The sequence below is a fragment of the Choloepus didactylus genome (genome assembly GCF_015220235.1).
Source record: "Choloepus didactylus isolate mChoDid1 chromosome 23 unlocalized genomic scaffold, mChoDid1.pri SUPER_23_unloc1, whole genome shotgun sequence".
NCBI classification, from domain to species: Eukaryota; Metazoa; Chordata; class Mammalia; order Pilosa; family Megalonychidae; genus Choloepus; species Choloepus didactylus.
In genome coordinates this window covers 3416638-3440028 of record NW_023637590.1, presented here as the reverse complement: position 1 = coordinate 3440028, position 23391 = coordinate 3416638, and the positions used below count along the sequence as shown (strand labels likewise).

At 58.4% G+C, this 23391-nt stretch overlaps 1 protein-coding gene across 6 annotated transcripts in view; it reads left to right on the top strand.

Annotated features, from left to right (window-relative positions):
* Positions 1-23391, top strand: part of LOC119524866 (protein HIRA) — a 90840-nt gene that overhangs the window by 2338 nt on the left and 65111 nt on the right. Inside the window, exons 2-6 of one of the 6 annotated variants that reach the window (XM_037823518.1) lie at positions 13510-13572; positions 15216-15326; positions 16538-16628; positions 17765-17859; positions 23028-23123. In XM_037823518.1, coding sequence (XP_037679446.1) covers positions 13510-13572; positions 15216-15326; positions 16538-16628; positions 17765-17859; positions 23028-23123 — 456 coding nt within the window. Of the gene's footprint in view, positions 1-13509; positions 13573-15215; positions 15534-15605; positions 15629-16537; positions 16629-16703; positions 16742-17764; positions 17860-23027; positions 23124-23391 lie in introns of those variants that run through there. The other 5 variants (XM_037823519.1, XM_037823520.1, XM_037823521.1 and 2 more) reach the window with 5 other exon arrangements.

Genomic DNA, 23391 nt, shown 5'->3' with positions numbered 1-23391 from the left:
CTCCGACAAGGTGGAGAGAGGACAGGTGGACTGGGGGAAGTGAGAGGGAGCGGGAGAAGTATCTGGTGGCCTGGAGGCCAAGTTGGGGTCTTCATTTCCATGGCAGGGCTCTGTCCCTCCATCTTCTTGTGTGACATCTTTCCATCTTTTAGGCCACCTGGTCTTTTTTTTTCCTTCATCAAGTAGTGGTGAGATCATTCCTTTCAGGTAGTGTTTCCCAACCTCAGCTCTACGGACGTTTGAGGCCGCAGCATTCTCTGTTGTGGCGGCTATCCTGTGCTGTAGGAACATCTCGCAGCTCTTCGCCTCTGCCCCTAGATGCCAGTAGCACACACACAGACACAGAGAGTGGCAGCCAGAAATGTCTCCAGGTACTGCCAGCTATCAGGGGCCAACCCCCCCGGTGAGAACCACTGCTCCACGGTGATCAGTGAGTCACAGGCCTTGGCGGCGGCATGTCATCGTGAAGCGAGCTTCGAATGTGGAATCGGACTGGGTTGGAGACTCTGCCATTTGCTAGCTTGGGCTTGTGACTCTCCCCTGGGCTTGGTAAAGTTGCATAAGAACAAAGACTCATCTCTTCCATTTCACCCTAAACCCAAATGTGAAAGATGTGTAATAATAGTTAACAGTTAATACCTGTCACTGACATAGAAGCCACATGTCAAGCACTGTTCACCCGCGAGCTTGCATCTGAGTCCTTAGCAGAAGTACTCTTTACTCTATATACCCTCAGTCCTTGTTCCTCGCGAATTCTGTATTTGTGAATTTGCCTACTTGTGAAAGTTTATTTGTAGCCCGCACATCCGTACTCGGGGCACTGCTGCAGGCGTCCACAAACGTGCCAAGTGGCAGACGACTTGCATCGCCCAGTGTGTGCGTCCCCAGCCGAGGTCAGACGCTCTGCGTTTGGTTTCAGCCCCCAGGCTGTAGACAAGCGTCCTTTCGCAGCATGTTCACCGTCACGTTTTTCACACTTTGAGCTTTTCTTGTTGATTTCGCAGGTTAAAATGGCTCCTAAGTGTGGTGCTGCAGTGCTCTCCATTGTCCCTAAGCACGAGACGGCTGTGGTGTGCCTTCCGGAGAAAACCTGTGTGTTGCAGAAGCTCTGTCCGCCTTGAGTTAGAGGGCTGGGGGCTGGGAGCGCGCAGTGAACAAATGAACAGTGCACATTAAATGAGGCAGCTGAAGAAGCGACACATGCAGCAAGGTTAGGAATTGATCAGTTGACAGAAATATTGTAACCCAAGGCTCCCAGGCACTGACCCTGCACGTCCCCAGGAGCGTGGTTCACTGTTAATTCAGCGTTTGTGATGGGTGCCGAGGGCTGACTGTTGGAGGTTATCGACCTCTTGGCCAGAATAGAATGAAGTTCTTTCCTAAGTTAGGTTAAGACTATATATTGGTCAGAAAGCGAAAGCAACTGAACTTTTGGTTTTAAAGTTTGTAGAAAAGTAATGGCTGTATGTTTAGAACGCTCCATCGAGATCCATGGCTCTTTCCTTCCACAGGCCTTTGTGAGCGGTCCTTCTGGAATTGTCACTCCGGGGCAGGCAGGCCTTCATCATCACCAGGAGGACGGGGATGAAGGAGATCTCGTTCTGCCCTGCCCTCGGGTTCACGCGTCTATGGCGGTGTTATAAAGAAGCATTTGGCCTATTTTCCACAATAGGATGACTCGCCAGCTAATCCTGTTGCTCTGTAGTGTGTGTTTTATTTTCCTCCTGTCCTGTGATTGGATTTTTAATGTTTTCTCCCTCGGCTCCTTCTAAAACAGATTTGAGGACATGCTCCTGAGAGATCGATTCTGCGTCAGGATGAAAATGAACTATGTCAGCGCGAGGCGGGAGCGAGGCAGGGACAGTGGGAAGTCAGGCGGGAGCATGGTGAGGCCCGCACGGCTGCTGGAGGGCGCTGCGGGCACCCGGTGCACAGGCCGGGCGGGCACCCTGGTGGCAGCACTGTGTGCTTGTGGTGTTCTAAGATGCACTTTGCAGGGTTCTCCAGCGGGGGATTTGTGGCAACATTCAGAGGCGTCTTTGGTTTCCAGAATTGGGGAAGGGGGTGTGACAGGCGTCCAGTGGGCAGAGGCGAGGGCACTGCTAAAGGTCCTGCAGTGCCCGGACAATCTGCACAGCAAAGTGTTTTTCAGCCCAAAAGGTCCATAGTGCTGAGGTTGAGAGACCCCATTTTAATAAGAACATCTCTATTGTTGTTTGCCTTCCCGTATATTTGCCTCATTTTCCAACTAGATTATAGGCTTCTTGAGGACAAGGATTCTGTGTTTTATCTCGGAATCGGGCAGTCGTGCTTTGGCGTCTCCTTGCTGTGCTGCTACTAAACGTCTCTGATCTGTCTTGTTCGGTGTAGCCGGCAGTGCCTGCCTCGCCGGATGCCTGCGAACGGCGGCGAGTGCCAGTGCTCTCCTCCGTGTCTCTCCCACTGACTTATGCCTGAAGACCGCATGTTGGTTTTAAAAAGCAGCCGGAATATGTCTGAAGGGGGTCAGAGGAAACCTGAGGGAGTCTTGCCTGGACAGTGCGCACATGGGGTTTCACTTCCGTTGCACCGAACCTGAAGGGACCCCCTGCTAGAAGCCCTGCGGGGCCCACGGGCAGCCACTGCTGGGCCTGTGCCTGGGGGGCCGTTGGGAGGTGGGCGAGGTGGGCAGCACGGGCCATCTTCAGAGCAGAAGGAGGGACACGTCCCCTCCCGATTTGTGGCTGTGACACCATTTGAGCCCTGACAGGCGAGGACGCTTGTGGTAGAGGGGGTCATGCAGCCGGGAGACCACCAGGAACAAAGGCCCAGGGTCAAGAGCTTTGGGCGCCTGAGAGCTGGTTGGGGGGCGAGGCTGAATGGGCCGCAGGGGGCTGGGGGGCAAGGAGCCTTGAGCCCCACGCAGGAAGCTTAGACTTCCTCCTACGTGGTGGGGTGGGGGCATTGAGCTTCAGTTGAAAAGATGTCTTCTTTTTATGAGCAGAATCTGTTACAAAGCTGGCAGGCCCCCTAGGCAGTGTCTGGCCTTGACCCCTGAGGTCGGGGGTGCCTGCTGCCATAGCTCCGATCTTGCGTCCGCCTCGACCCCTCCTTGTTGCCGGAGATTCTGGCTTGACACATTTGTCTGGGGTTTGGCCCGTAGCCTGCAGAGGTGTCCAATGCATGAGGCAGAGGGCTGGGGTGAGCCCTGGGGGCCAGCAACACAGCTCCCCAGGCCACAGCTCCTGGACAGGGGGTGTCCTTGTCTGCAGACAGCAGAAAGGGGCTGTGGCAGCTGCCGAGGGGTGCCTGCCCTCCCCCCTCCTCTCTAGCAGGACCCTGGTTTCTTCCAGGTATCCGCCCTTCCACAGGCCATGCTGCGGGGCAGGTCTTGGTGGCGCGAAGCCTGGCACGTGGATGAGAGCTGGAATTTGCTGGGGAGCAGCCCCGGCTGACCACCTAGCCCTGAGCTGGGAGGGGACGTCTGCTGGGGCTCCTGGGGGATCGGAGCAGATGAGATGCCCGAAGGCCAGTCTCTCTTCTGCTGGACCTCCCAGGTGCGTGTGACGTGGGAACAGGGCTGGCCCCGAGGATGCCAGGACGGAGGTCGGGAAGCGCGTGACTCCTGGAGCTGCTGAGTGACTGAACCCCAAGGCCGGCCTGTCTGAGGACTTGTCGTGTGCATTAGTACATTGCCCTTGAGATTCCCTGTGACGTGCTGCAGAAGGGAAACTTCCCCGAGAGAGGAGAGGGTGAGCCTAGGCCCGTTCTTCCTCGTGTGCCAAGTGGGCGGCCCCGTGCTGAGGCGGCCCCTCTGCCCTGCAGGGCGGGTGCACCTTCTTCCTCCATGGAGCATTGCTCTCAGGAGCCACGGGCTGGGGCCTGGTGCCAGGAGCGCTGTTGTTTGGGTGCCGTTGTATCAGGGGCCTCAGGATTTCTGACCCATGCTGGGTGGGTTTTCCCCAGCGTTTGGCTTTAGGGAGTTCACTGGGGAGCCTGTGCCCCAGCCCTGGAGCTGGGGTCCTTCCCCTTGGTCAGATGGGGCCGGCCGGGCCATCCGTCTGCCCCTGCCCCGGTCACCGTGGCCAGCTGGCTCACGTGGGGGAGGGGTGGGTGCCTGAATGAAGTCGGGGTTCTGCTAGAGACCCCCCTTTTGAAAGCTGACTCCAGGAGGGCAAGGCTTGTTTGTTTGCTCGTGCCGTAGCCTCAGGGCCCGAAACCATGCTGGCACCCAGCGGCTGGAAGGAGGCATGTGGGGGTGGCGGTGGGTGGGCAGCTCACGGTGCCCCTACCTCAGGCTCCCCTCATGGATCAGGCTTTCTGGTTCCACTGGAGAGGCCAGTGAAGAGGGGAGCATCTGTTTTAGGAGGGAGAGTAGAGGAATCAGAACAGGTAGTCCTAGAAGAGCCATTAAGCAAATGGTTAGGACACCCCAGTGGGAAGAAAACCCATTTGGGTCAAAACATATTGTCTTCGGAAGCCATGTCTACCCTGGGCTGCTGGCACTGCGCCTGTCCCAGAGACACCGTGAGGGATGGACAGAGCAGGCAGCTGACCTCCCTGGAGGGACGGACGCCAGCGTCCTGCGGCAGAGGGCACACGCACCGTTCACCGTGGAGCCGGCTCCCACCGTGTGCAGGGGCCGGGCCCCGCGGAGCAGCCTCTGCGCCTTCCAGGCTGGAGGACTTGGGGGATGCTCCTCGGCAGGTGGACTGCAGGTGGGCGCAGGTGCTGAGCGCCTGGGGCAGGGCGAGCCTGGGGAGACGCAGGTGTGGAGGTGGGGAGCCCTGGGCGGGGCCGGGCGGGGCCTGAAGGTTCAGATCTTGTGTTCTGGGGGAGCCCCAGTGAGAAGGTGATGTCGGCACAAAGACCATGCCGCAGGGGGCTGACTGGGGAGCGCTCCTGGGACCCCACCTGCGGGGAGCGAGGGCAGCAGAGCGGACAGAGGGGACGATGGCCTGGGGCGCAGGCACGGCAGGAGCCTCGGCCCACCCAAGGGGGCCCTGCTCTGGGCTGCACAGTTCCCCTTCCTGCGGGAGCCGTCACCCCAGGGGCATGGGCTCCCCTCCTGCAGGGAGGACTGGGCAGAGGGGTGAGGGACAGCAGGGATGTCGTCGTGATGGGGGCCGCAGCAGGGTAGAAGCACCAAGAGATGACCCTGAGAGCTAACAGCAGCTTGAGGGGAGGCCGGGGGGCCGGTGTGGCCTGGCTGCTGGCGGCCTTTCTGGTTGAGACTGGCGGGGTGGGCAGTGGGACCTGTGCCGAGGGGGCCGCCGGGGCTGGGGAAGCAGCCCTGAGGCTGCCACGGGAGTCCGGGGTGGGGGTTGACAGTCGGGGTTCGGGGCGGGGGCGGCTGGGGTGGTGAGGTGGACGGGTTCCGAATGTGCGTGTGAATAGATACACGGCGTAGCGCTACGCACCTGCAGATACACACGTTATTTTTAGGTGTAATTTGCACAGTGAAATGCGCAGACTTTAACTGTGCCGTCTGATGCATTTTGACAAGTGAATTGTCCGTGTGTTTTACCGTCTGTGTGTGCGTGTGGAATGCAGTCATGCGGAACCACTGGACTCCCCAGAAAGCCCGGATTGAGGACGTGCTGAGAAGGTGGAGTCCACAGGGTGACTGGGTGTGGGGGGCCTGTTGTCAGAGAGCAGGGCAGACGTGGTGTTTGGCCAGTGGCAGTTGCTGTGTGCCATGGTTAGAGCCAGGAGCTTTACTTGTGGTGTCTTATGGCCTGGATGAGGAAGCATTTTATAATTTGGTGCTGTTAACTTGTAAAAACTTCTCTTACAAACGTAATGCATGTTCAGTTTAGGGGAAAATAGAACATGCGGAAAGGAAAAGGACATTTCAGACCACTTGGAAAAAAAAATATCTGGGTACCTTGGTGCTTATTTAAAAAGTATTTTATTTAGTATGCCAGCCACGTTATGAAGGTGTTTGCATTTCTAGAGACCTCGGCCAAGTTCCCATTGCCGTGGCAAATCCAGTGGGTTTTTTAATTGTGCAGGACCTCGTACAGACGTGCGTTGTTCTTGCGACTGGAGTAGCTAAAATTCATAGGTTTGTTGTTTTCATATCATGGTGGTTGTTAAACCAATGGATTTTTCCCCCGTGTGAGAACACAGCTCTAATTTCCTCACGGGTGTGAGTGGAAGAGAGCTAGGTTTATAGAAATCCACTCTGCAGCTAACTTTTGAGGACCAGCTCTGTTCCACAGACCCAGCCATCCCCAAAATTAGAGGGGAAAAGTGGATGACAAAACTGATAGTGGCTGTGACCAAAACACTCTTGGTTTGCTGTTGGCAAAACACTGCAGGAGCAGAGATTAAGATCTGCACGCGAGGCCCCTGCCCCGTTCTCGTCCTGGCAGTGGTGGCAGAGACGGGTGCAGGCTGCTGTGGCTTCCTTCCGGCACCGCCGCGTCGGCCACCTGCCTCGTGGTGCTTCCTGGAAACGGGGGCGTCCTTGTGGTGGGAAGCGGACAAGACCATGGCGCAGGGGGGCTCGAGAGCAGCAGGGTGCCCTCCTGCCCCAGCCAAGCGGGGCAGCCCGAGTCCCCCCACAGGGGCCCCTGCAGTGGTCCTGGGCCCGTCCACAGTCCGGAGCCAGTGTGAATGGTGGGCACCCGCCAGGGCGTCTGCAGACATGCAGCCTGAGCGTTTGCCGAGTGCCCACCGCGTGCCCAGCCACGGCACTGGGTGCGGGGATAGAGCAGAGAATACAACAGTCAGAATCCTGTGCTCTTGGAGTCTCCGTCCTGGGCAGGGTAGACGTCTGCGATAAAAATTAAATGGTAGGGAAGGAGCTGCTGGGGATGAAATGGGTCAGGGTTAGGGCAGTGGGCAGCGCCAGGGCGGGGCGTCTGTGCCTTTAAACAGGGCGATCAGAGTGGGCCCCGATGGGAGTGTGGCACTGAGCAGCGGTGGGAGGAAGGGGGGCCCAGGAGGCCTGGGAAGGAGCCAGGACAGGGGCCGGGGTGATGGCAGAGAGGGTTGGGAGAGCCCGGCCGGGGGGCTGCTGTGCAGGGCCCGAGCTGTGACGGGCAGACTGGGGGTGGGGCGGGGGTGGGGGGAGGCGGGCAGCCGCCCAGGGTGCCATGTCTGGTGCAGGACACGTCAGTGTGCTTGGTGCTGGGTGCAGGAGCGTCTCCCAGGCTCGCTGGTCACCCTCGCGAGGAAGCTGTACGCCATACGTGTACTTAGCCGTGGCGCTCACACCCAGGTGTGGCACACACAGGCAGTTTATGGAGATCAGGCCTTAGGTCTGTGTGTGTAGAGCTCCTTGTTATGGAGCTCGTTGTTGACTCACATGCAGACATGACAAGTAATATCAAGAGGTGCCTCTATACTTGGCCCAGTTTCTCCCCCTAGTAATATTTTCGAATTGACATTGACACACTACTGAGCTTCTTCAGCTCCCCCAGCGTTGTTTCCCCTGCAGTGTGTGGTGTGTGTTTATTTTCTTGGCATTTTGTCACCTGGGAGGTTCACGTACCCACCACCCACGCTAAACCCTTTTATGACAAGCCCACCCTCTCCCTCACCTCCTCCCCACTTCTCGTATTTAGTAATATTTTGTAACTTCTCTTTTCACTTAATAAATGTTTCAAACATTTCTCCATGTTTCATTTTCAGTTATAAATTTACCAGAGCTTGTTAAGTCAGGTTCTGTTGGGCTGAACGGGATGAGTCTCTGCAGGAGCCAGATGCGGCAGGCGGCTGCCTTAGCCCCCCCAGACGTCCTTTTCAGGGGGTGCACTTGGACGTTTTGGTCGGCACCACCTGGCAAGCTGTCCCAGCAGAAAAGCCCAGAAGCAGGAGCCCAGACCGTGGGTCCCTGGGGCCACAGAGGGTGGGCCGCTGCTCTCCAGCCAGCGCTCTCTGCTCGGAGCTCAAATCCCCACGTCTGGGCCTCCTCCAGAAATCCTTTCCCTGATGCCGAGGAGGGTGCGGTTCTGCCTGCCCGTGCCCTCTCAGGATCCTGGCTGCCGTAACTTCTTATTTCTGGGGCGATCGACAGCGTGTGCTGTTGGCTGTTGGCCCTGCGAACCCCCCGACGCTGGCAGGGCCGAGCTGGGGCGGCTGGTCCCGGGATGCTGAGGGTGCCTGAGCCGGTGGCTGCGGAAGGCGGGGGCAGTGGTTCTGAGGAGGACCGGGGTGCGGTGGGCGTGCGTCCCGTCCGGCGCTGTTCAGGGACTGCAGTTGCCTGCCGTCTCCGCAGTCAAGGGTGCTCATCTACCTTGTGTCTCTGTCTTTATACAAAGAAAGGCCAGAGCTGGAGATAGTTGGAGCTCATCTTTTTGGGACAAGTTCTCTAAGTCGCCAGGCCATGAGAGCCTCTTCTAGAGCACTTTAGGAAAAAGAGGCCTGTTCCTCCTGCTGAGGGAATGCCACGGGTCACCTGTGTCCACCGACCAAGGGTCCAGGAGGCCCCTGTCTGGCCGGCCCGGCTCGGGGGGCTTTTGTCTCGTCTCAGGTGCTGCTCGGTGCACACGGCACCCACGACGCTGTCCCACCCCGGCCACCAAGCAGGCGCATCCTCATCTCGGACACGTCCGGGCGTGGGCCTTGGCAGCTGGGAAGCAGTGCGGCAGCGCGTCTTAATCTGCCCCCCGGTGCCTGTCAGGCTGCGTGGTCTCTGCGCAGTGTTGCAGGTCACGGAACGGAGGTTAAACCGCACTCAGGCGTGGGGGGCGGCGGGGTGTTCAGTGCTCAGGCGCAGGCTGCCCAGCCCTGGCTCCTGCCTCTCCCAGGGCCTCGGTGCCCTGCCAGCTGCCCCCCCCCCATCGCCCCCCAGCTGTGCTGGAGCCAGTGTTGACCGTGCCCTTCCCCTGCTGAGCCCACGACAGGCTCCACCCTGCTTCCTGCCCCTCTGCCGGGAGTCCCCCTACCCTTCTCCACCATCGCTCCCGTTCAGTCTCTGGGGCTCAGTCCAGCTGCTTTCCCCGGGCTATGGGGAGTGGCTCCCCCTGGGCGGGTGTCCGTCACTAGACCACCGGAGAGGCCCCTGCAATCCTCCGGGGCCCTGAGCTTCCCGACAGAGGGCCGCGACGGCCAGCTCTGTTTTCTCGGCTCTCAGCCCGGCATCGGGCCCCAGCAGGCAGCCGTCGGTGTTGAGCCGCTGGCTGGTGCTGTGGAGTGGATGCGCTCAGGGGCACCTGCATCGCCGGGGGCATCGGCCGACCCAGCTTGGCCTGCAGGGTGGCCCGGGACTGGTGGGGTGGTGTGTCTGATGTGCCGCGGGAGGGCCGAGGACAGCACACGGTCTCAGGCTCGTTGCTAAGAGGCACCCGGGAGGTGGGTGGCGTCTCCTGCTGGCCTGGTCAGACCAGCGCTGAGCCAGTGAGAATGTTCTTGGCTAACATGGCAAATACCCAGCTGTTCCGGTTTGCCAATGCTGCCATGAGGCCAAGCACCAGAAACGGACCGGCTTTTATAAGGGGGGTTTATTTGGTTTCACAATTACAGTCTTAAGGCCAAGGTGAGGCGTCAACAAGGGGTGCCTTCACTGGAGGGTGGCCAGTGGTGTCCGGAAAACCTCTCTCAGCTGGGAAGGCATGTGGCTGGTGTCTGCTTGCTCCCAGGTTGCGTTTCACAATGGCCTTCTCCAAAATGCCAGCATCAGCGTCCCATGGCCGTCTTCAAAATGTCTCTGTCAGCTGCAGACCCACCCTGAACGGCGGGGTATCGCCTCCATGGAAACTGTCCAATCAAAGGTCTCGCCCACAGTTGATGGAGTCCTGTCTCCATGGAAACACTCAGTGACTAGATTCCAACCTAACTGACACTAATACATCTGCCCCCACAAAAATGCAGCAAAGATAATGGCATTTTAGGGGACATAATACATGCAAACCAGCACACCAGCTTAAACAAAAATGTGAGTGAACTGCCATTTTGGGTTATGTCCTGTAGCCTCACAAACGACCCCAAACATCCTGGCTTAAAGCAGTAGCCCTTTTTTGATGAGCTCCTGGTGCTGCAGTTTGGGCACCCAAGGGTTCAGCTCGTCTTGCTCAGCATGGCTCAAGCAGCCCGGCACTGGCCGCAGGGCTCCCCGTGGGCCGGGGCCCTGAGTCTCGCTGTCGTCTGGGCTCTGGGCTCCTTTCCGTTGGCCAGCGGGGGCTTCCTCGTGGCTGGGGGTGGGACCCCTTCCCTGGCAGCTGGCAGCCTTCCTTCCTTCAAGCCTAGCCTGGAACTGGAGCTTCCGTCACAGGGTCCCCCAGGGGAGACGCACACGAGGGCCCAGGGCCCAGGCAAGACGGCTCAGTGGGGGCCGCCAGCACAGCAGACCCCACCCGGGCCCAGGGGACCGCAGCGTCCACAGCTGGACCAGTCCCCGGGCTGCAGCACTTGCACTTGCTCCCTCCTGACTTCCCCGGGGCAGCTCAGGCGCACCCCTTCCAGCTTCACCGGGCCAGGCCGCGCCCTCGGGCTCTGGGGCCAGGCGGCCATGTGGCCTGGGGCAGCTTTCCCAACCTCCCCGTACCCCCGTTTCCCGCTCATCCAGTGCGTGAGGATGCTGGAAGTACCGGCCTCAGCGGGTTGTCTGAGAGGTAGGGAATGCCCTGCACTGGTCCTCCTGCAGGGCCGGGGGTCACACGGATGCTCACGAGCAGATCGCGGCCGGGGAGGAGAGGGGCTGGCCTTGGAGGGGGTGAAGCTCCGCGGGGCACACCCCAGTGCCCGGGCCCTGCCCTTCTGGGAGGGGCTGTTGACAGGTCTGCAGCCCCCCACCGACATCCTTGTCCACATTTCACGGGCTCTGTGTGGCCAGGGTGGTTGGTGGTGCTGAGTCATTCGTGTGCTGGGACTGGGGGCTGAGCCTGCTACAGTACCAGGCGTGGCAGCCTTGTCGTTCCTCGAATCCAGCCAGAGCAGCCGCATCTGCACGGCTCAAGGCTGGACCCGCATGGTTGAAGGCTGGACATTTCAAGGCTAGACCTGCACGATTCAAGGCTGGACCCACACGGTTCAAGGCCGGACAGTTCAAGGCTAGACCCGCATGGTTCAAGGTGGACAGTTCAAGGCTAGACCCACACAGTTCAAGGCCGGACCTGTAGGTTCAAGGCTGGACAGTTCAAGGCTAGACCCTCGTGGTTCCAGGCTAGACCTGCACGGTTCCAGGCTAGGTCCGCATGGTTCAAGGCTAGACCCACACTGTTCAAGGCCGGACAGTTCAAGGCTAGACCTGCATGGTTCAAGGTGGACAGTTCAAGGCTGGACCTGTAGGTTCAAGGCTGGACAGTTCAAGGCTAGACCCTCATGGTTCAAGGCTAGACCTGCACGGTTCCAGGCTAGACCCACACGGTTCAAGGCCGGACCTGCACGGTTCAAGGCTAGACCCGCACGGTTCAAGGCTGGACAGTTCAAGGCTAGACTTGCACAGTTCAAGACTGGACCTGTAGGTTCAAGGCTGGACAGTTCAAGGCTAGACCCTCATGGTTCCAAGCTGGACCTGCACGGTTCAAGGCTAGACCCGCACGGTTCAAGGCTGGACAGTTCAAGGCTAGACCCGCATGGTTCAAGGCTGGACAGTTCAAGGCTAGACCCGCATGGTTCAAGGCTGGACAGTTCAAGGCTAGACCCACATGGTTCAAGGCTGGACAGTTCAAGGCTAGGCCCGCACAGTTCAAGGCCAGACCTGCACGGTTCAAGGCTGGACCCACACAGTTCAAGGCTGGGCCTGCGGCCCCTCTTGTCCTTTCTTGTTTTTTGAGGGTTTCCCTTGAGGCACGTCTTGCAGCCCAGATGGGCAAGAAGCCCACCTTGTCGCAGCTGCTTGGGCACTTGCAGGTGCACGTGTGCATTGTCCCTCCCCGGCCCTCAGCCTGTAGGCAGGTCGGCACCCGGTTGGCCGTGTGAGTCTAGGGTTCGTCACCGGTGGCAGCCACCTCGTCCAGGAAGGACAGAGGGTGTCACTGGGGGCCTGGGCACATGGGCAGGTAAGCACTGATGTGAGAAACACCCATCCTTCTCCCATGGGCCCTCAGCACCTGGCTTCCTCCACCCACTGCACATTGTTTTCTGGATTCTTCTTTTGAAGATTGAGATGGGACTAGCTGGGACCCCCCTGCCCAGGCTCTACAAGAATAACCAGCCACTCCCTCGAGTTCCCCGCTCTGTGGGTGCACACCACCACTGGGCCAGCTCCTTCGAGGAGGTGCAATGCTGAGCTGCCTCAGGGCTGGTCTTGTGACGGCTCAGGGACAGCTTTGCACACCCTGCATTTGCTCCGGAAGGCAGTCAGCAGCTGCTCAGCTGTCTCCATAGCCCGCTGGTGCTGGGTGTGGGCTTGGAGGTGTCCGAGGGCTCCGGGACCAGTGGAGCCGCTGGCACAGTGACGGCCGGCCTGGCAGCCATCGCTGTGCTGTGGGACACTCAGCCAGCACCGGGGGTGACGTGGTTGGGAGGGTGAGGGCCCCGGAATCGTGCCTGCCTGCTCACTGGTGGGGAAGCTCGTGTTCAACTTGACGGAAGGGTGCAGCTCTCTGCAAGGTGAGGTGAGCCGGGTGCTGCCGTGGACCCGTGCTGAGCCTCACTGTCGGGACCACAGCCGACTCCACACTCGTGCATGGGAGCCCTGGCAGGAGTTTCCCACTCCCCAGGGACCTGCCCCCGCCCCTGCCCCGGCCATGTGCTTTAGAGCGGGGCACCCGAGGCACCTCATCTGTAGCAGCAGTTGCTGATGCTTGGTTTGTCACTCGGGCGGCACTGAGCTGCCACACCAGGCCCAGGGCTAGGTGCTGAGGATGTGGTGACACCGTGACAGCCGTTGGCATGTGCTGTGGCGCTTGTGCATTTAGCCTGGAAGCAGAGCAGGGAGCAGGATGATGCCCGCCGGGCACGGGGCCCCAGGTTGCCTCTCCCAGCCTGTCAGTGTGCAAGTTCTGACAGTGTTTCTGCCCTTGACCTTCCCCCACAGCATCCCACGGTGCTTCTGGGTGTCTCCTGTGGGCCTGGGCCTGTGGTAGGCCCTGGGGGGGGGGGTGGTGGTCTAGGAGAAACTGGGCCTCGCTGATCTCGTGGCGCACGCTGTGGAGGAAATGGGCTGTGTGGACTGTGAGCAGCACAGATGTCCGGGAGGGCCCTCCGAAAGCAGAGGAGATGACACCCCCCAACTGCAGCCAGCCGCATGCAGACCCAGCTGGCAGAGCTGGTTGGGAGGGCAGGAGCTCCCTCCGTCCACGCTGCTGGCCCAGAGCAGGGTCCGGAAGGCTCGTTTCACTACAATCGCCTGTCCCCAGTGTACCGTCCCCAGGCCGGGTGAGGGCCCTGTCACCGTCGTGGCATATGCTCTCCTCCACCTGGGCTGCTGCCCGGGAATCTTCTGGCAGCTTCTTCATTCACTGAAACTCTCAGATCCCTCCTCGTACCCATGGGTAATTTACATGGAGTCCATGATATTTTTCCTAGGTGTAGTGATGAGGGGCATTACTGAATAACCAATATTTTAAAACTTGTATCTATTGCTATTCTCCAGAGAATAAAAGCCAGTTTAGATATTTTTTCCTTTGTTTCTAGGCAAGCCGATTTTTTCAGTTGACATTCACCCCGACGGGACCAAGTTTGCAACTGGAGGACAAGGTACGCCTGGGGTGGAGGAGGGCGCACACTGGCCGGCCGCCCCCTGCCCTCCGCCGGGTCACTGCCTTCCGGGGGGCGGGCTTGGGCCAGGGGGCCACCACGTGGTCTGCCACACGAGCAGGGTGAATCACAGTCCTTTTTTGGCTTTGAGGTGGGCTCACTGTGTATCTTGGTGGCAGATTTATCTTGCTAATTCTCACTATTTCCCGGGTTAATACTGAAGTTAATTTGTATCTGAGCCCAGGCTTATTAAGCACTGAGAGTGGCAGGGTGGCCCACGGGCAGAGCACCCGCCCAGCGGCCCAGGCCCTGGAGACTTGTCCTGGAAGTTTCCACCTCTGACGGAGGGGAGAGAGAGATTAAGCAACTAAGGCAGCGTAGTTATTTGGCCCACTGTCTGGTCTCAAAGGGGCTTACCTGGGCTAGAAAGAAAGGAGCCTGTGGGCAAGGGGGGTGTTTACACCACCCGAAAATATCCACAGTGTCGTGTGTGCACCCCACCCAGCAACTGGTGCAGGAGCTAGGAACGAAGCTCTGTCTGGAAAGATGAACCGCTTTTCAGGCCAGGACACCGAGATGTGTGCAGGACGGCACCGAGGGGGGTCGGGACCGAGCCCAGTCCACGGTGCTGCAGCCCAGAGCAGGGTCTCCCCTGCGGGGGCATCTGGGGGTTCCATCCTGGGGCCAGTGCTGCGGGGAGCAGGGTGGGAGGCCCCTTCTCCTTCCTGGGTGCTGAGGACTGAGCCAGGGGCCCTGCAGCCGGCGAGTCGGAGTGGGGGCAGAGGAGGCCCTCGACTGCACCACTTGGGCTAGTCGGGTCCGGGGCGGCTTGGGGGATCTTTTCAACCCCACACATGGGCGAGGAGGCTGTCCCAGGCCTGCCTGGTGGTGATTCGTCACACCCGTCTCCAGGTGCTTACTGGATTGTGTCCCTCTCTAATAGAAAGTTAAATGGGGGGCTGGACTTTTGTCACGGATAGTAATGGAAAGCATAGAAAGAGAACTCATTAGTGAGTGCACAGATACCTTTTTAAGCAGAAGAGCACATTAGGGGATGACCACAGAAAACCCAAATCCGCTCTTCTGGTCACACTCCCATTGTAGGTGACTGCGCAGGGCAGAGAGGGTCGTGAGCCTTGTCCTGTGCTTGGGGTACCTTCCAGAGGTGGTCTCAGAGCACCCAATCAGCTCAGGGACCCCCTCGAAGGCAGGGAAACCCCGGTGCTTTTCTCCTAACTTCTGCGGGCACCAGCCCAGACCTGAAGGACGGGTTCCTGACACAGGGCCTTTTCCATCTGGGGGACCTGAGCCCTCGGCAGGGATGAGCCCCTTCCCGGGGGCCCTGGGGTCCAGGTTGGAGGCCAGCCTGGAGGCGGTGCCCCGATCTCTCCCCAGCACCCTTCTCACAAAGTCGGGCTGGCCTCGGCCTAGCACGAGCTCCACGATGTTCGTGGTCCCCACAAGCACTTGTTTTTCTTGATCTTATCTGTTAAAACTCACTTCATAATTGAACGGAGTCTTCTTTAGCTCCAGGCCATCATGATTTACGAACACTCATTGAGGACATCCCACAGTTAACGTTACTTACTGACCGACCCGGTGTCTCCTCCCGGTGCTCTGAGTTGCTTTCCTTCTCCCTCCAGGGCAGGACTCTGGGAAGGTTGTGATCTGGAATATGTCGCCAGTCCTCCAGGAGGATGACGAGAAGGATGAAAATATTCCCAAGATGCTTTGCCAGATGGACAATCACTTAGGTACTACAGAGTGGCCCTTTGCAGGCTTTGCGTGTTGGCAGCGTGCCCAAGGTTAGCACGTGTGTTTGTAATTAGAGAGATAAGGCCCCGTGCGGCGGTCACCCCTCGGCCTGCCGTCCGAAGGCACAGATGTTGGCTGCACACCTGGGTGAGTTATTCGGCAGAAGACTCGGCCCGCCCACAGAACCACCTTTGGACAGTCTGCAGGTACCTCCGGTGATTTCCTGCTCATGAGTCGTTACTGCCTAACTCCACGGGGCTTTGGGGCCAGCGACCCGGACGCACTAGGGTTCTGGGGAAGGGTGCGTAAGAGACAGTTCACCAAAACGGCTCCGAGTGGGCCCAGCTCTCAGGCTCTTTGCCGGGAGCCTCTAGCCATTGGGCATGCTGAGGTTCCTTTCTTGCTGCAGGGCCTCAGCTCCCCGCCCCTGAGCACCAGGGGGACTGTGCCAGGCTCTGGTTTCTAAGCCAGCTGCCCCCTGAGTGCTCCATTAGCCCTTCCTGTTCTTTGGACACCGGCCCCTTCCTTACTCCGAGGGCTTGTGTCCTCCCGACGTGCTCTCGGCATCCCCCGTCCTGGAGCACAGGTTCTTCCCAGGCTGCGTGTGGGCCCCGGTCTCAGTAGTGCCCGTCATGTTTCAGGGTCTCCCGCGGTGGTGCGGGGAAGCTCCGGGGCCTCTGGCCTGTCGGGAGCAGGGAGGGGATCCGCTGGGTCGCAGCTTCTAAGCGAGAACATCTGCAGCGCTAGCCAGCCTGGAAACTCGAGTTTGAAAAGCCGGCTCCGGCAGTGGCAGGAATTCCAGTTTCCTGCTCTCCCAAGCTGCTCCCCTGGAAGTTCTGGGAAGGGCCTCTCAGCCTTTCTTTAAAGAGCCCGTGCCGCCTTCGCAGAATAGCCACTGCCCAGCAGTCGGCTCTTTGAGGGAGCGAGGCTCGGCCACCATCTCTTGGTTTCCCTGGGTGCGCGCCTCTTCCTGTTGGTGGGCCTTGGGCTCGGGCAGCCCTCGGTCACAGACCCCTCCAGACCCCGTCCTGGGCGTTCGGCCCGAGGCGGCCAGTGCGTGCCGGAGCCCTTCTCTGGAGCGCTCGCTCAGTGGCCGCCTCGCCCGGGTGGGCCAGGCCGGCCGGCGTGACCCCCACCCCAGCACACCCCACCCCGCGGGGCCGAGGCGGCCACCCTGCCCGACTCTCACCTGCCTGTGTTCTCTCCCCAGCGTGTGTGAACTGTGTGCGGTGGTCAAACAGTGGGATGTACTTAGCTTCTGGGGGAGATGACAGACTGATTATGGTGTGGAAGCGGGCGACGTAAGCATCATTTTCCTTTCTTCCCATTTTATTTCTAGAAGCTTCTTTGCCGGTCTTTGTCAAAGTCACCTTCTCCCCCCCGGCCCTGATGTCCGCAGAGCCCGAACCGCATGGTTAGCACGCAGGGGCCGGGAGCAGCTGGGGCCGGCCCAGGGATCGGGGACCACCGCTCCCGCCCTCTCTGGGCCACAGGCCTTCCACCCTGGAAGTGTGCACGTGGGGGGCTTCGCCGGTGTGTTCTTCACATGAACTTCCCGAGGAACCCCCCGTGGACCCCCAGCATACAGCTGGCTGCAGGTCGAGGGGCTCTGGTGGAATCAGGGGCAGGGGGTCTGGAGGCCGCGCACTCGGCCATGCACCCCATTCTCTGCCAGCCTCCGCCTGGGCTCTCACCCAGAGTGAGCCCACCATCCCCTGGAAAACGGCTTTTCCTTGAACCGGGTGAAGAGTTGGCCCCCAGAAGCCCCCCAGGTGACTTGGGGACTGTCCCTGCCCTTGGCTCGGCCAGAGCAGCCCCTATGGCCGTGGCTCCCGGAGCAGCTGCCCAGCGAGCTCTCCACCTGTGGGTCTGTGACGAGTTCACAGGAACAGAGCGTGTTGATGGGGCTCGGGCCTTCCCTGGGGTCGCTCATCCCCGCAGGTTCCCCTCCTGGATCACCAGGGGACTCAGAAAGGAGTTCTGATTCTGCTGCTCTAAGTAGCCAACATAAATCACGTGCTTAGCAATCAGCTTAGAAAACAAAAATATGACAGAAAAAGTCCCACCACCTAAAGAAAACCACGGTTAACATTTTGGTATTTTTATGCATCCATCCTTTTGGATGTTTCCTCTACATAAGTGGTGCCATCATACGTGACGTTCCGCGGCCTGCCGCTTTCGCCTCGTCATAGTTGTGAACGTTTTCCCGTGTTTCCAAGTGAACGTTCTTCCACCACGGGATTTTTGATGGCCGTGTGGCATCTCATCACGCTCATGCACTGGTTCACCTGATCGGCCCCTGTCCGCAGTTGGGTGCTTCCAGCCCTTGCTCACTTTCGCTTTGTCCTGTGTGCCGTGACAAGCTGTGCTGCAGCGCGCATCTCTGTGCTGTGCCCGGAGAGTCCCCGAGAGCTGTTCTCACCCCTCTTTTGCACAGGTACATCGGCCCCAGCACCGTGTTTGGCTCCACGGGTAAGCTTGCCAACGTGGAGCAGTGGCGCTGCGTCTCCATCCTCCGGAGCCACTCGGGCGGTGAGTGGGGCTGCCTGGGCTGGGTGGGCCCCGGCAGTGCCTCAGAGCAGCGGCAGCCCCTGCCCTCCCCATGCCGTCACTCCCTGCCTGTCCCTCTGGGTCCGAGCAGCAGCCGTGCCCCCTGCCTGCCTGCCTGCACTGCTCAGTGCCCCACGCCTGCCCGCATGGGGTGTGCGTTTGCATCTTCAGTGTAGAACTTCCCATGCCTTGCCGTTCGCCCTGGTGAGCTGAATCTGTACCTCCACCAGTGGGTCTCTGAGGCCGTGAGCCCACTTTATTCCATGGGAACCGGCTCACGAGTGCCCCTTGAAGAGCCTTTTGCTTGAACTTGAGCATGTTTGCAGAGCGTTTTAAACAGACTCGGTGTGGAGAGGCACGTTTTGCAGATTTGATCAGGGGAGGGGAAGGTGGGTTCCCTGCCGTCCAGGGCCCTGCCCCACGCCCTGCTGGGTGCCAGGAGTACCAGGGTGGACACCAGCCAGCCTGGGTCCAGGCCAGGGGCGCCCAAGGCCAGCGCTGTAACTCGGGGAGACTGAGTGGGGGCCTTGGGGCGCACACCACGGAAGGAGTCGGGGAAGGCTGCTTGTGGGAGACGACTTCTAAGCCAGGTTAACCCCAAGACTCGATGCAAGGTGTTCCAGGCAGGGGCAGCCTGAGCAGGGACTTGGTGCGGAGGTGAGTTTCACCTTGGCTGGGCGGGGAGCAGATCAGGTGAGGCTGCAGGTGCACGGGGCCAGGTCCCAGGGGTGCCCTGTGGGTGAGCATGTCCCCTATCAGGGAAAAGACAGGAAGCCATTGCACACTCACCTGATGGCAAGGTGGAGAGGGGGCTGCTGTGTGGTTCAGGTGATGGTTACAGGGACCTGAGTGAGTCTGTGGTAACTGGGAGGGAGAGGAGGGCACTGGTTTGGGAAACACCAAGGGCAGGGCAGGGGAGAGCTGACAGCCTGGGGATCCCTCACAGGGCGCCTGGATGAAGGTGGGGTCCTCTGCTGAGACTGAGGCCAGTGGGGCCACAGGCTTAGGGGGGCGGGCACCAGTTCACAGTGGGATGTGCTGAGTGTGAGGGGCAAGGCCGTCGGAGCCGAGCCTGGAGCTCGGGGGACGGTGGGGTAGGAGTGCGAGCTGGGGGAGGCATCAGCTGTGACCTGTTGGTGGTGTACGCTCAGCAGACAGCGTCTCCAGGTGAACACGGATGATGTCCCCGTTGAGGAAAACGGAAACGGTCCCATTCTGTGATTGTCAGTACCACTGAAAACGTGGGGCTCAGCCTCACTTGTGTCACCGCTGCCAGCGGTGGAGTCTGGTGGCGCGTCCCTGGAACCGGGCAGCACCTTCCCTGAGGGCGTCCAGCATGGGTCGCGCTCAGCGGGGACTCGGACGGGGTCCCTGACCTGAGGCTCGGGCCAGGCCGACACCTCGACTTCCCTCCTGCCCCCCACCCGCCCCCACCCAGTGGGCCTCCTCACTGTGCAGGGGGTCCCCCATCTTCCCCTGGGGGCCTGCCACTCGGGTGTGAAAGGACAATCAGTGGAGAAAAGAAAGCACTGCGTCTCTGAAAAGCCTACTTACTATTTAATTCATCAGTGGGAGGATGGGAAGAAGTAAGAAGTAAGGAAAGATCTTTTAAAAAAAAACCAAAAACATTTACCCCACGGAAGAAATCAGAGTGTAATGTAATGTTTACAATATTAAACTAAAAAACAGAACCAAGTAAGTACTACGAAGAAATCAGCAGTTTTCTGGAAAATAAAGTCTTCAGAATTGATACCGTAGACTTATGGAAATCTGAACAGGGTAATAACTACTGAAGAAGGTGGAAACTGCCTTAAAATGTTTCCTGATCCTTAATTATTTATTGATGCATTCTTTCAAGCTTTTAAGAAAAAGTTTTTCTGGAACATAAAATGTTATTTATTCTTCCAAGGAAGATATAACCCTGGGTTTCTAGTAAAAATAGTAGTGAAACAAAAATATAGGCTAATATGAATAAATTTAGAAAGACCAGAGACAAAAATTTCCTGGATTTAACAATATTTGAAAGCAGTAATTCATTATGACTAAAGATGACTTAAATTGTGGCGTACACGGAATCTATTAATAGAAGTCAGCTTGTTAGGACGTTAAATAAGGAGGGCTGTAGTCATCCTAGGAGATATTCTAAGAGGAACATCATATACCTTGCAACAGTCCCTGCTGGGAATCCTAATAAACAGCAATGGGAAGATGCTCCATTAGCATGGAGAGAGCCCTGTGTCATCGTCAAACCGTGGCAGAAACTACAGTTCGAAGTCCAGCCTTGTTCCCATTTAGACCAGGAAAAGACAAGGTTGGGTGTTGTCGCTGTCAATTTGTTGCTTTGGGATTTCTGCAATGCAGTTGAACAGAAATCAGAAGGTACACAGATGGGAAAATAAAAGTCAGGATTGTTATCCTGTGAGGATGCCATTTATTGCGTCTTGAGAAAACCCAGAGGAATAAAGCACTTAGAACCAATAAAACGACTCACTAAATTGGCTTTCTATGAGAAAATTTTTAGTTACTTATTTTTTGTTAGTAATAGCCAATTCAGGTATCTAATTGTGAAAAGAGATGTTGTACACAGTAGGACCAAAAATTGTCACTTCCCCTGCAGATCTTACAGATGCAGGTATGAGATCTGTACAGCTGAAACCAGGCCGTTTTGGGGAGAGACACGATGACCACTTCCATCAGTAGAAAGAGCCAAATAAAATAAAGACTTTTTTTCCCCCCCAAATGAATATTCACTCATTGGTTTAACAATTTCTGTTGAGCGTCTGGAACTTCCCTGTCGTGCCCGTGAGTTTTCGTTCTCATGGGAGGAGACGCGGGTGCCTGGGCCCGGGGGAGACGAGGGGCGAGCTGGGTGGGGCCGGGCTGGCCCGGGCTGCGGTTCTGCAGGCGCCAGTGGCACAGGGGCTTGTGGGACCAGGACGTGAGTGGGGGTGAGCGAGCTGGAGGCGTGGGGTGGACGGCTGCAGGGCGCTGCGACCGAGCCCCGGGGAGATGAGGCCTCCACGCGTGACTGCGTGGGAACCCTGGGCCCACCAGGACGGCGCGGGACAGGCGGGCAGCGAGGGGCCTCGGGGTGCGGGTGACCGCAGCAGGGAGGAGGCGGGCGGGCCTAGAGCCGGGGTGCAGGAGAGACTTACAGGGAAGCACCCGGCAGCGCTTCCCGAGGGCATCGGAAGGGCAGGTGAGGTCTCGGGTGGGAACAGTCAGAGCCGCAGGCGTGTGGACGGGTGGTTTCCACGCTGCCCTGGGCTGTGGTGCACCCTGAGCTCGGGGGCTCGTGCGGGCACTGCTCGTGCACGGTGAAGAGGGGGAGTAACTCCCCGTGTGTGGTGTGGAAACCGTTCGGCAGTTCATGGGTGAGAGGAGGTTAATTTATATCCTCACTGAATGCAGCATACCCTGAAACAAGTCCCACGTGGTAGAGAGGTAAGACTTCTAAATGAATAAATCAAGAGAAAACAGAAGTGAATGTTTATCAAACCTCTAGCAGAGGGAGTATTTTTCAAGGTTAAAAGATAATAAAAGGAGTCACAGGGAGGGAGAGAGGAAGGAAGGAAAGAGAAAGAAAAGTACTGCAAAGGTGGCAAAATGTAAAATTGGTAGATTCAGATATCTGGAGGTGGGGGGTGTTGGAGTTCTCTGTGGGGTGTGTATTGTATTTGCAACTGTCCAATATGTTTGAAATTATTTCAAAATAAAAGTTAAAAAAAAAAGTCATAGAGGAGAGTAAGAGGACTCCTCCGGTGTGGAAAGGGGCCTGGACAAGGTCTGCAGCTAACATCTGTGTTATATGTAGTCCGAGGGAATTGTGAAGAACTCATGTCTCCGTTCTAGTACTGGGTCCTTCCGTGAAGTTCCGATGTCTCCGTGTGTGCCCGTCCCCACTCCGAGTCCCCAAGGAAGCCCCTGGCTGCTTGGCTTCAAGGGCACCACGTTCACCTTTGTTAGACCCACCACCTGAAAGACCCCCCAGTACTTCGTCACGACACAGGAGCAGATCATTCCACGAGGGCTCTTTCTTTAGATAATTGACAGGCGTGAAGATTGTTCATTTTTCACAGCAACCAAGTTCAAATTAAATATAGAAATGTGCTTACTGCGTTAGGGGACTCTCACAATCCGTTGCTAGTAGAGGAGTTTGGGGACGGACGCTCTGTGAGAGGTGCTCATGGGGTTCACACTGTCGGGATGCAGGCCTTGGATGGGGTCCCATCTCCCACCCAGGGCCCCCACTTCGGGGTATCAGCCCCAAAGAAAATCCAAAGTGAGAGGATGCCAGATAGACGTGTGCGTTGGTGCAGAAAGTGGAGCCCCTCGGTGTTCCTGTCCAGGGAGACGTGTGTGTGTGGCACGGGGTGCTCCCAGGGGAACGGGACGTGAGGCAGAAAGTCCTGGAAGGCCAGAGCGGAGCTGCCACTAAAGAAAAGGAGAAATAGAAAAATGTGCAGTCAGGATTTTGAGTATTTCGCTTACATGCCTTTTAAAAAGTCCACTAGAGAAGGGCGAGACACTGTTAGCAGGCCATCCCCTTGCTGCATCTCCACCTCTCCGACCTTTCTCCTGGGCCCCAGGAGAGGAGTCAGCCTGCTTGGCCGGCGTCCCCGCGGGCCTCGGCAGCTTCCCACAGTAAACCCGTGGGACGGGCGTCCTTATCCCCTTTTTGCAAATGAGGAAATGGAGCCGCAGAGAAAGGAGCCTGGTTGGTTGGCTGGGGGCTTCGTGGGGAGCAGGTGCTCCTGGGAGAGTCTCTGAGATGGCCCCAGTTCAAGAAGCAGGGCCTGAAGAGGGCCCCCACTCCTCCTCCCGCGGGGGTCAGGCGCGGGCCCGGGTCCACGGTGGGCGTCAGAGCCGGCTTCCAGCCTCGCGGGCCTGGGGCCCGTAGCACAGGCGCTGCCCCCGTGTCCACAGCCGCTTCACGTGGAGGAGGAGTCAGGGTGGGGTTGGTCTGAGGCTTTACGTTTGTGACTGATCCAGAAATTTAATGGGAAAATTGTTTCAGTAGTTTTTGAAAAGAAAACAACAACCAAAAACTGTCCAGGTAGATTTCCAGGTGAGGCATCCTGAGACGAGAACCCCAGGCCGGCTGGCCACCTCGTGGGGCTTCTGACCGCGAGTCCCCCATCTTCTTCCAGATGTGATGGACGTGGCGTGGTCGCCCCACGACGCCTGGCTGGCCTCATGCAGCGTGGACAACACCGTGGTCATCTGGAACGCGGTCAAGTTCCCAGGTGGGTCTGGGAGGAGGGCGGGCTTCTCTTGGCCAGGGGGCGGCCGGGGGGGGCGCGGGTACCCGGCTCCTGCTTTCCTTATCACGTTGGAGGTGGAGAGACTTCCTGTAAAGGGAGATGAGTGCTAGCACGCTCATGCCAGCGACCGTGCCGATGGCCCAGGGAACCCAGCTGGCACGTGCTGGCTCCTCTGGTGGCTCGTGTGCCCTGCCCTCCGGGGCACCTGCCCAGCCCTGGCTTCTGGCCTCAGCTCAGGTGCCTCCACTTG